At 40.7% G+C, this 12,738-nt stretch overlaps 2 protein-coding genes across 4 annotated transcripts in view; one reads left to right on the top strand and one right to left on the bottom strand.

Moving 5' to 3' along the window:
* The window catches only part of Urm1 (Ubiquitin-related modifier 1), a 199,515-nt gene that overhangs the window by 184,743 nt on the left and 2,034 nt on the right, over window positions 1-12,738 (top strand). The window lies entirely within an intron of this gene.
* LOC139111474 (uncharacterized) lies at window positions 4,476-11,054 on the bottom strand. Of its 3 annotated transcripts, XM_070671778.1 has the most exons (5): window positions 10,368-11,053; window positions 9,824-10,278; window positions 6,335-6,585; window positions 5,856-6,050; window positions 4,476-5,654 (listed from the first exon to the last, which is right to left on the bottom strand). In XM_070671778.1, exons 3-5 carry the CDS (start codon window positions 6,541-6,543, stop codon window positions 5,489-5,491), a joined length of 570 nt encoding a protein of 189 aa, XP_070527879.1. In that variant the 5' UTR covers window positions 6,544-6,585; window positions 9,824-10,278; window positions 10,368-11,053; the 3' UTR covers window positions 4,476-5,488. The 3 variants fall into 3 exon arrangements, with proteins under 3 accessions (XP_070527879.1, XP_070527880.1, XP_070527878.1); XM_070671779.1 differs by lacking the exon at window positions 9,824-10,278 and having other exon boundaries at window positions 10,368-11,054; XM_070671777.1 differs by having other exon boundaries at window positions 9,824-11,053.

The raw sequence follows: 12,738 nt of genomic DNA, 5'->3' as shown, positions 1-12,738 counted from the left end.
AAATATGTGAGATCGCGCTGGATTAAATTCTCGGTTTGCGAAATCTGATGGGCGGATTTAATGAACGGCCGAAATATTCTCATCGTCTTGCTTTTTCCATGAATGGGTATACAAGTTGCGTTGGCATTGAGGCTCTGACACGGTCACACGGACCGCCTCTTACGATGCGTCATGTGCGCTTGAAACTCGAGTGTACGCACGAGTACCCGCGCCTTCGCACGTCCTCGTGCGCGAATATGCGCGCGGTTAAATGCCACACGGAAACCACGAAAAAGGGGGAAACGGTTCATTGCACTTTCTAAACTGCAGCCGATAGCGCGCGCGCGCACCTGTTCAAGCAATCACGGCCGCGCGCGAGCGCGCCCGCTCGCTCGCTGGAGAACGGGAAAGTTTTCGGAGTTTCAATAACGGTCCGCGTCCTCATATGAGAAAAATCCCGTGAACACGTAGCCCGAAGAATGCCGGTTCTAGGTCCACCGAAGCAATCTCGTTAAACGCCTTTTAAGCGTCCGCCTTATACGAGCCGCCGTTTCGCTCCGCGCCAACGTACCTATTTTTCACGCAGCCCCGCGTTATCACTCCGTGCTCATTCAAGTGCGCGTCTCCTCGAGGAAGCAATCACGGCCGTCAGCGACTAGGATGGATCACCCGCGAGCACGCGCGCGCGACACGAGCGACGAGTTAATGATGACGGAGCGGGCAGCGCGAGACTGCGACTGCGACCCGCGGTTGCGGCTGCGAACGCGCGGCAACTGGTACCACGCCAGTCAACTGGTACCAGTCTGGTCGGCCAGACCCGCGGGCACACTCGCGACGCGGTATTATACTCCGGAGCACACCGCGTTCTGGACGGTCCGGCGAGCGGGCACCGCGCGCGTGAACGAAGATGGCATGCAGGCGAGACGGCGCGGCCTCGGCACGAACGCTTTCTAACCGCAGCCTCCGCTCCTCGCGACGGGCCCCCTTGCCGTTGGTGATCGGCGGTGGGTTCTTCCTCCTTCATCTCCTCCGCACCTTCCTCGTCCTTCGCGCTCACCGGCGGTCCACGCACACCTCTTCCCGGCCTCTCGCGTGCCTCACCTCTCTGGTCCGATAGATCCCTGCGCGACCTCTCGCCTCTCTCGCGCGTTCTCTCCTCCGCGCGCTCTCCCAGGTGCAGCCGGGATTCCACGGTTTCCTTTTCCTCCTCTTGTTCCTCTGTCTCGCGATACCTATCCTCTTGACAATCGGCACCTCTTCACCCGCGGTACACACGCTCCGCTCTTTGTCCCGCTCCGGGACATTGTCTCCCCCTCGTCGTCGCTCCGCTCGTCTCATCTTTCGAGAGCGCATTCCCGGGAAAACTTGACGCGCCAGCTCGACACGCTGAGGAATTATCTGGCTCTAACTGCACATAACTTTATGCATTTTGTTAATCAATACTACGAATTTCTCGGCAATCTATTACATATTATTCAACAGGTTGTTCGAGCCGATAGAAATCTCGAGAGCGAAGAAAGTTAGCTCCTTCGGCTTGACACGTGATACGTTAATTACGTACCGTGGGAAGAAAAATGCATGAATTTTATCGGGTTTGTTATCGAAGAAGTTTCCGAGGTTATTGGACACGTACGTTTCTCGCGTATGCACGCTGAAAGGCAGATATGGCGAAGGCAGCTAGCGAACGTGACTTAAGCGTCGTGTGCGTCGAAGTTTTACATGTAGCATCGCATGCATGTACCGTGCCGGCCGGATTGCCGATGACCGATTTCTCCCCGTTCTCTCATCCCTTGTCTCTGTCGCCTAGGGTTACGTAGGTACGCTAGCCGCTTGTCGCCGCAGAAAATGCCATATCTGTTCTTCTATATACGTAACATAAAAATATATATCATGTGTGCCGTAGCGAGTTCATGCCGTTTCAGCGTATTCACCTTCGTGGTTGCATTCTTACAGGTGCTTTTAATTATTTTAATTATTAAACTTATGTAAAAAAGAAAAAAAACAGTACGGTATTTTATAGCAATTACATACTTTTTTTTAATATTATATAAAACGTATTTTAAATTCCTATTTCTATTACTTTTGACAAAATAGAAATTGCAATATGTGGCAGAATTATACATATTTGTTCGTAACGTTTTTAAAATAATTAAACGTCCTATCGTCCTATCGGCCTTTGAATTCCTCATATAAATATAAAAAAAAATAAAATTATTATTTCAAGTATTTATGCGGTAAGATATATTTTTATGCCGTGGAAGATAGGAAGGAAGGTAAATTCCTCTTTGACGTTCAACGTTTAGGTGTTTAGCGACGTTAGATAACTACTAAAAGTGACTCGCTCGATTACGTATCTAATCATTCTATGTTGTTCAAAATGCTGTTCAAGGCGTAATCTTTTACTCTTGAGAATTTAAGTACTTCGTAATCCTTACGAAAATATAAAAGTGTCACGCGTACGCTAAAGACGCTAGAGCGGTCTCGAAGGGCCTTAGGTGCGTGTCTCGCAGCTGAGAAATTAATAAAATAATAAATTTCTTCATCGGGTAGAACGATGGGCTACTTATCGATAGCGTTGTGCCTAGCAATTACGTCGAATGCATTCGGGGGAACTCGCTTACCGGCAATAAACGAAAGTCTTTCGCAAAATTCACGCGTGATCGAAATCGTGAAGTGGCGTCAGGCGGTATGCGTGATACCCGCCAGAGACGTTGCACCGTGCTCCTCCAAGGAAAATATTCAAGGCGGATACAATTTGAATGCAGGATGGTCCGTCGAGGACGAATCCAGCCAAACGAAACCAATTAAAGCGGAGACGAGCGACGTCGTGCCCGGGACGAAGGGCGGGATCGTTAACGGCACCGAGACGTTGTATAACGACGTTGGTCGATCCACGCTCGAACCCTCAGAGTTGGTAATCGACGGCAACGAAGAATTGGCGGACCATGGCAGGAGTTCGGAGTTGCTCTCGAAAACGCCGGAGATGAACGTCGAATGGCAATCCACCAGACGGAACGAACCTTCGATCAGATTAAAGACAAAATCATCGCGAATATTCGTGACGAAGGTACTCGACTTACCGATAACTGCGACTTTAGTGGCGCATGGATGTTTGCCTGACATCGGTTTCCCTTTGTGCGCGGACCGTCAAGTAAATCTGTCACCGAAGATGGGAGAATACAAGTTAAATCACAGCGTACCGCGCGAGGATGAAAAATCGTCGATCGATTATTCGCGCGAGCACGTAGCCCGTGCGCCGCTGAAGCTTCCCGAGTCGAGTTTCCTTAACGAGAAAAATCGCTCGTCGAAAGTAATTGAAGAATCTACTAATTTTATAAATAATGTAATTACCATCACCGAACCGATCGAAGATCACAATTTTGATCTCGGTATTACCGAATTAATTGAAGACAACGAACCCGTCGCGTCTTACGATTTCTCGTCTAGCTTTGAGAAATTAATTCAACTGAACGCAAGTCCTTCAGGAGACGCGAATCAATTTCTTAACACGTTGATATATGAATATGCTACTGAGCATTCCGTAGATCTTTACAGCACTGGGTTTTATTCTATATATGCTAAGCCCTTGATAGATCTTTTGATCCGGCAGGAATTTAACCCGCTTGACAAACTGCGGATGAAAGAAGCGATGTATGCGAACGAAACGAAAGACTCCTGCGATAAAGCGAGGGGGATCAGTGTCTACAAATTTCGCGTTTGTCTTATAAAATACGCTGATTGCTCGAATATGCTGAACGAAATAGCAATTTGCCTGCGGGGGATTTCGGTTTACACATTACGCAATGGACTTTCGGCGTCGAACAAAAGTCGCTCGTCACAATCGATCGGATCCAATATTGATCACAAAATCAATATCGCGGGACCCGCGTTGAAAAATAATCTAAATAACGATACCACGTCGCTCAAAGCGACAGGCGCGCCGGAAGCATATAAATCTACGAAAATTCCACGCGAAATAAAAAATCATTTTTCAAATAAAACAAAACGTTTAAACATTGAAACGAAAAAGAAAGATAATCCAAGATCTTATACCACATTAATATATACAATATACAAATATATATACGATTTATTCGTCGCTTAATTGATTTACTAATTATCTCTTCGCTGAGCACTTGGGTGCATATTTTTATAAATTTCCAAATAAAAAAAAAAATAAAAAAAAAAGAAATGAAAAGAAACTCGATGTGAAATAATTTAATTTTGGTTAAACAATTGATAACGTATATTAGATAAAAGGCCAAGTTCAGTTTTAATTAGAACATCGGTCTTAATTGGGAACCGCTTTTGCAATTTGCTAATTAACTCTGTTTTACCGTTATCGTTGCTAGTTGAGAAGTTTAAACTTCAAAACACATTCGTCGCGAAATACAAATTATAACATTTTAAATTCGTCGGCAGAAGTTTAGAAGTCGAAATGGTTTTAACCGGCTATCAGCCTCTACCGCGAAATGATTTATTAACAATGAAATTGATATATGTAAAGAAATCTGACGTTTATTGAGTTATATGCCAAATATATGATAAAACAGTCCGCAAAATTATCATTTTATATATAAACAAGTATATACGTAATTTAATTTCTTACAATGTATCCTTTTTAATTCAGCGCGATTGCGACATATCGGTTTTCGCAATGCAATATATAAAGATATCTGGAACAAACTAAATATAAATTGAAAATAAAACGTTCAGGCTCGTGCAAAATCCGTAATTCTTTACAGCTTTTCTTAATACTAATGATACATTCGGTTAATATTAATTACCGCAGTGTAATTAAATTAATTATATATTAATTGAAAAGAAAAAAAAAAGAGAAAAAAAAAGAAAAGAAAAACTAGTCCGAGCGGATGAATGAAATAGTGATATTCTTTTGTTATATATTAGCCAAAATTCTTGCCACGTACGCCGCTTTATGTAACGGCGATTTTCTTAGCACGTATGTCGTTTATAACGGCGATGCTCGTGCTCGAATCAGGGATGCACCGTAAGATATCTCACGTTTCCTTTATTGCGCATCGTCGGTCATTTTCGCCTTCATCGACTCCCCTGTGAACGTAAATGGCCTTATATTTCTTAAGACTGTCCGATGTGTGTTCTTTCATGATCGTGGTACTTCACATATCACCGCGAATTCTATAGTCGATCTGCCTCCTTTGACACTATCTTCTATATAGGTTCCAATATCTCGTCGTACGTTATCTGAAACTTTTTTTTTTAATGCGTTGCGCACATATTTCCTTCCTACTGGCTGTTATTTTCCATAAAATGGAAAGGTGGTTTATTCGAGTTATTTACTGTTTTCTTCCTCCGCTTCTTTTTCCCTTATTTATATAAACGATCGTTTCAACAGAATAATTATTATTGAAAATAAAAGAAATTATAAAATTGAATAAATCTTTTACTGTTAAACGGTGGCTTTAGATGCGATCGTTAATAACTCTTTGAATTTGTCTTTTCGTTCACACGAGAGAGTGTATGTCATAAATTATGCTGATTTGGATACCATTCGAGTTTGCTTAAAAAGATCGTACGTAGGAAACACGTATGTCGCTTTTGAGAAGCCATCTATCATGAAGGGATATAGTCGGCGGATCTCGCTCTTTTTATCAGAGAGATCTTCTTCGGTGCACCAAGGTAGAACAAATGGTAATCTGCAAAATGGAACAAACATCTTTTTACCAATCTAATATAACTTATTTATTTTTTTTTTTTTTACGCCTTTTAAGCGCTGCGTAAAAGTTGAGCGTTACGTTATCGTCTTTTTTATTTCTTTCGTTATCATTAAAATGTGAAAAGTAATTATTTATCGAAGTTATTATTTTTATAAAAACTTATTCACTACATTCGTTTACCTCGACGGTGCACATCTTTGTATTTCGTATATTATAGTTTTCACGACTGGCTGCCTTTGAAACTTTTTCGATTTTGGGACACGCATCGATGGACGTGACGTGAAGTATATTTTATTACTCTCCAATACCTTGCGCTTTTTATTTTCCGCCAGTTTATGTTCGGGATTCCATGGATTTTCTTTGGACTCTTTAAAACTAAAATTAAAATTTTTACAGACTTAAAGATTATTTCGCAAAGTTTGATATTACTTTTAATGACAAAGTTTTTAATAATAATAAAAGTATATTTCTAGTTAATGATAATAAATATTTCAATTTACGTATTTATGTAATTTTAATTATTTGCAAGTTAATTAATATTCTTTGAAGAACAATTTTGCAGTAAGAGCAAACGAAAAGTAATTCGATGTACATTCGTGAAAACTGAATAGTCTAACGTGAGAACTTTACGATGTCCTGCAATTCTCTGAAATTCTTACCTGCCAAAGTTACAAAAATCTAAATTTGACGGTATGTAAACGCATGTGTAAGGCGTAACTGTCGTTGTATCACTTATGGGCGTCATTATATTATTATCTCTTGCGAGTTTTATGTCTGAACTGTCGGTCGGATATGCGTTTCCCACGACGATGACAAATGATTTTAAGATACAAAGAAAGAAAAATGACTTCAACAAAGCGCTCCACATGATTGTCCGAAGTCCTTAGTCACGCAAATACACGTTGTAGTACTGAAAAAAAAAAGAAATTATATTATACATTTTATAATTACAAAATTTTTATAACGCGACGAACTAATTTCAAGCGATTGGAACATTAACGCGTTGTGATTAAATGAAGGCACGCTAGGCAACGCGCGTTCGTTTGAATAATAATAACTAAGCTGTGGGGTGAAATAGAAATAGGAAACTTTTAGCAATGATAACTGTCCGTTATCGCGCGCGGAGCCAGCGAGAGCTGAAAACGAAGAAAATACATAGAAAATTAAGTGATCCTTTGTCCATCGATCACGAAAACTACTCGACGGCTTTGCGAAAGTTCAAGATTTCTTTGCCACTTTCATTATATTCTATTTATTTTATAAACGCGCGCCTCCCTTTCATTATGCATCCTGCCGTTTTTACCGTAGCACAGAATTATTATTACAAACTATACGTTGGAAGATAATGCCTTGCGCGATGGTATTAAATGAAGATCGCAATTATGCATACTGGAAAATTGCTCTGGTCCTCTTCAGGCACATTAAAGGAGCGCATTAGGATGCCTTAGTTTCGTAATAGCATTAAAGTTATCTTTAAGCAAACAGCATCTTTTGCAATTCACTCGTGCAAATTATTATTAGACACTTTTAACGAGATATTCTTATTTAACATTATTTGTATTCTTAAAAATTGAAGATTTAAAATTCGCGTGACCGCTTTTATTTTTTTCTGACGCGATGAAAATTATTTGCGAGTTGTTAAGAGACTTTTCTATTATTTCATATATACGTATATATTATTTTGCTTGCTTATTTTGTGTTTAAATGAGGATTTCAAAGTTTGCTGGCAAAATTATCCTTTCTAACGATGCAAACCTATGATACCAATATTCGTAATGAGTAAAGGACCACTACGGTCACGAAAATGAATCGCACCTGGGGAGAGAACGGCGTGATGATCGCGGAATGAAATCAATAACCGGCCATTGTTATCGGACAGTTTCAGACAGCGTAATTGTTCTATTTACTAGCCGACCGGTAGGGTTTCACGGCCCTTGCTTTCGATCCCGCGGTCCGAACGTTGCGTCGCATTCTGCACATCATCGTCGTCACTTCGCCGACCCTTCAACCCGCGATAATTCCCGACGAGATTTTTGATCTCAGTGTCAGTTCTGTTAACTCCCACGATCTTTCCCTTTTCTCCCTTTTTTTTTATTTATAGACAACGGTATAATTAATTCCGCATCTCGATACGAGGCTGATGTAAAAATCGCGATTAATGTTAAATACTTTGCACGTTTTTATCCGATCGTTTTACAATTATCTCGGCAAAGACATGCCTATGGTTTTCGGGGGCGATCTCGACGAGCTTGGAAGCGACGAAAATCAGAGCGACATCAACGTCCACGCGGCCTCCTTCACGAGCAACGTTCATTTCTCCTCTGTTCCGTACCCCTTGGGGGATATTCCCCGGGCGGCAATCTCGTGTTTACACGGAGGATCGTTTTCCGTGGACGGGAAAATTTCGCCGCTATACTCCTACGTTAGAACGACGGAAGAAACGCTGTCCCGGCTCCGACGCGTTATTCTAATGCGCGAAATCAACAGGACTCGGCGCCATCGCTGAGCAAACCACTCGGCAGAATCCGATAGAACGAAAATCTTAATTTTAATGACGATCTTATCATCGATACGATTAAGTCCGACACCTTCGCGCACACCGCGGGATATCGTTAGGAATTTAATTACATTAACAGTGGATAAGCAATTCAGGTCACTCTAATTTTACCACGTACTTATGCACAGGTACACGCGCGTGCGGTTACTCGCTCGTAAGATTTTCCAACAAAATCCGTAGCGCCGAACTTTCAAGTATCTCCTACGAATTAGACGCCGACTTGTATATATACATTCCGAGAAGGCTAGACAGGGCGGGATTAATTAACTCGTACTATATGATTATATTCTTTGTTATCGTACCAACTATCGTACAAAAAACCTTAATGGGAAGTGTAACGGTTTGTTTAACGAAACATTTTATCTTTCAGCCTGTAGCTTATGTGCTGTATCCAAATTTCGTATCTGGCACACGTGTAATTTTTATCATATTTATTGATAACCCTCGTTGCCAAAGTTTTTCGACTAAAAATCCGACTAAAATAAAAATACGTACGAGATAAAAGAAATATCTTACCCAAAAAAAAAGAAAGAAAAAGAAAAAAGTAATACTAAACTTTTTATTTTATACGTGAACTTTTGTGCCGCTGAGGCGAGAAGTCATTTTTTTTTAATTACTAATGGGGTTAGTTTAGATATTCCAGACGCCGAAACTGTTTTTAGCAAGCTGGGTGTTTAGCAATCGAACTACATAAACGGGTTAATCTTAAAATAACGTTTAATTAGATCTGCTTTAGAAGAAATTATTTCTTTCGACATTCGTCGCTTTCTGTATGTAGGATAAAAAGCGCGTAATGCGATGAAAGTTTGAGTAATCGGAAAATATTTTGGGAAATTAACAACAGCTGTAATAATACCGATGACAAATGAACGAATCAGTTCTGGTCTTGTAACGTAAGAAGAACACGGTAATTATCATTGTTTACGACAATACTTTTGAGCGTTCCTCCCCTAGGTGCTCATTAAAGTACATCCTCGTGATCCTCGCTGATTAATTGGTGTTCCCGGTAAAAATCGCCACCGAACTTCGCCACCAATGAACGTTGAACTTTATACGCCGAAATTCAATCTACACGAAACCTCGATTAAAGGGGTAGCAAAGGATATGATATCCCCGAAATATTTCTCCGAATAATTATTCCCCGAGCGCGGCTAACAAACCGCGTTTAGAAATATTCATTATAATTTCGTCATGCGATGTCGCAATTAATTTATTTTCGCGTCATTGAACACGTTAACGTACATCGAATACGAGGTAATTTTCGGTCAACGATCTAGAAATAACCACTCGGCGTTTAAATTTTTTATAAAGATAAATGAGAAATTTGTGGCGAGTAAAAATAAGTTTTAATGAACGGTAAATATAATTAAATACACTTAACGATGGTATCGGAAATAAAATATCGGAAATAAAATGTCTAATTTATAATTCTGCACCGTCGAATGTACCAATTAAAGTTTTTTTAAACTTGTACTGGCATAAACGAGAAATCATAGGCATATGTAAGAGACGTAATAAAGGAGACTTCTCGCGCGGCAATATAACGACCAGAAATATAACAAAAAATCGAGTAGGAACCAATAAAACTCACCCCGTGAACCTTCGAGCTTCTCTTTAAGATTCTCCTCGAGGATGCCGCCTGTTTATCGTCGCAGATTTTTCGCGCGGAGTTCGTCCTTTTTAGATCGTCGCGAGGTAACGTTTCCGCAGAAAATAGCAATGAACCCTCGAGCGAAATCGGATATTTTCTCGAATTTCGCTACCGTGGGAATACCGGCCCGGTTCGACAGCGGCGCGAAGAAGCCTCGGATCTCGCAGGGAGCGCGAAAGATTTTTGGGTCGAATATCGGTTTTCCGCGTGGCAAGAATATCTCTGGTAACGAGATCGAGGGAGTGACAGGTGCGCCGTGTGCTCTGATGCCTTCGCGATGGATGCTCGTGCCGTCGGAAAGTAGTAGGACTCGGACGGACAAGGCTCCGGAGACTCGAGTGGCCGAAAGAGACGAGAGGCACGTAACGCCGTCCACGTTGACGTCGGCCGTGTTACTATGGCAGGAGAACTCCGCGATATGTCCGTCGAAAGAGATCAAAACAACTAGTTACAGGTCCCTACCACGAAGTTTCGCTTCTCTTACCACGTCTGCGTCACAACCACATCGAGGTCTCGCTTCGAGAAATCGAATGTTGTCGTTGTTGTTGTCGTCGTCGTCGACGTCGTCGTCGTCGTCGTGGTCGTCGTCTTTGTCGTCGTCGTCGTTGCCGAAGGTGTTGGTCAGGACCAGAGACAGGGAATCGTCGTCGCCTCGCGCCGTTAAAGCACTCCGAAATGCTATCACAACGCCTCGAAAATGGTCGCCACGCACAATTGCGCGATTTTTATACAGGCAGTGCGCAATTGTATATAGACAACAGGATACTCCAGTGGGAGACGAAAACAAATTTCGATCGCTATATCATCCTACACGATTATGGCGTCGTTCTCATATTATCGGGAATCAAAGGTGAAACGGAATAACGTGACGTATATTTTTTTTTCCTTTTTTTTTGCACGTATTTGGCACGCGCGTGAAAAAAGTTACGATGGGGGAAAAACGTTGGCTCTTAGGTGAGTAGTACTAGCCGATCACAAAGCGACCTATTTATCCGGAAAATCGCGAGAATACTGCGGCATGAGTGACGATCATCGAAATGTAATATAGCTTTATATTTATTTTGTTTTTCTTTAAACGAAACTGATTAAACTTTGACGCGACATAATTACGTCAAACTGAGATCTATATATAATTGAGTCAGAGCTCTTGCGAATTTCAATAGATTCGCTTTAGAACGAGGAGGCTAGATACGTCGCGTCGTTGCGCAATGAAAGTCCCAGGCAGAAATTACTTTGGCGAATATAAAAATTAATAAAGCTGCAAAATGAGGTGCACGTGTTCCTTCCTATCACATCGAATAACCCGGGGGTCAGTCAGACGTCGTCCGACGTAAGGTTGATTTAATCTAGAGGTCAAATAGTAGTATTCTCTCGTAATATTCGCGAGTATATGTAATACTATTAACGAATAATTATCCTTTACCTTTACGCTAAATTCCCAAATGCGATCGAGATATGCAGGCGCATGGAAGTGGAAGAGCAGTCAAAGTAAATTCATGGAAATTATAGGGAAAATATTAAGAGAATTACGCCAAACTTGTAATTGTAATGGTACAAATGGTTTTTACTAGATAATTAATAACGTGAATAGAGAGAAAGGGAGAGAGAGGGAGACGGAAGGGATGTTAATGTAAAACGAATTTATTTCTCAAACAATCGTGCTAGTAAATTAAATCGGGACGCGCGCATTGTTGAAAATTGTATAATTTTAAATAACGATTATATATTAACGTCGATATTAAGTCATTTGCCGCGACATGCTGGTCACGCACACCAGCAATCAATTGCGCATCGTAATTATCGGTTGAATGGAGCGCAATAATCGATCTCGGGGATCCGATGACTTCGGTGTTCTGCGTGCGCGCATCTCGAGGGTGTCGCTGAAGATAATATCGAGCCTAATCTCGGTCGCGTCGGTGGATTAGCAGGGCGAGCAACGAACAATTGAAACCGTTTTTACTTTGCGCGTGATTGCACAATGATACAGGGAACCACATTTCATATAGGTGATACGAATGTGAAGACGTGCCGATTCGCGTGCACTAAAAATCGATGAAACGCACGCAAGAGCACTTCCTGAAATTTTCCTTTTTCCCGCCGCAGTTTCGTTATTCGATAATTTTAATTTGCAAATAATCCGTTTACGCGACAAATTTATTCTATTTTCTATTATTTTATTTTGCTCGGAATAATGTGCTTTGGACGTTTTATAATTTTAATTTTTTATTCGTGTAATATTCGCGTCTGCAAATAATCATTCTATGACAGTTTAATGCACGAACGTATATATGGTGACGTTCTCGTAGGCGCATGCACAAACATGAGTATAATTATCTAATAATCACGAAATATCAGGATTTTTTATTAACATCGAACATTGAGTACATTACAAAAAATTCCCAATGGAATTAATTTAAATTAAAATTATTTCTATATTCTCTAATCTGAATAAGCGAATGGTGAACGCGAATAAAAATATAAACTTTTATTACTTGTCTAAATAACTAAATGATTAGTCTTATGATTAGTCTTAATTTTGGAAATAATAATTATACGTGCTTCTTCAAATGCAATAAAAAATAAAAACGCAAGAAGCTATTTGTGCAACACGCGAAAAGTATAAAATAATAATTCATAATACATTTAATTTATTTTTCTATAATAAAGTGATAAGGAACGAGTGAGCGACTATATTTTTCCGAGAAAGTGCAATTTAAGTAAGTTGTGCACTTACTTAAATTATTTCTGAAGATTAAAGATACGAGAGATAGCAAGAACCATTTGCGGATTAATCGACAGACTCCGGCGGTGTTTAAATCGTTCTTATAACGTTTGGTATGTATTTAAAAGCGCGC

Source organism: Cardiocondyla obscurior, linkage group LG24 (assembly GCF_019399895.1).
Source record: "Cardiocondyla obscurior isolate alpha-2009 linkage group LG24, Cobs3.1, whole genome shotgun sequence".
NCBI classification, from domain to species: domain Eukaryota; kingdom Metazoa; phylum Arthropoda; class Insecta; order Hymenoptera; family Formicidae; genus Cardiocondyla; species Cardiocondyla obscurior.
The sequence above is the reverse complement of the archived record's forward strand: the minus strand, read 5'-3'. Positions and strand labels throughout refer to the sequence as shown.

Excerpts from the sequence above, each read along its gene's own strand:
- LOC139111474 (XM_070671779.1), bottom strand. The coding sequence starts at position 6,543 with ATGTGGAGCGCTTTGTTGAAGTCATTTTTCTTTCTTTGTATCTTAAAA. Across the intron at positions 6,051-6,334 it reads GATTTTTGTAACTTTGGCAG|TTTTAAAGAGTCCAAAGAAA; the intron begins GTAAGAATTTCA and ends TTTTAATTTTAG. Across the intron at positions 5,655-5,855 it reads CAAAGATGTGCACCGTCGAG|ATTACCATTTGTTCTACCTT; the intron begins GTAAACGAATGT and ends TCCATTTTGCAG.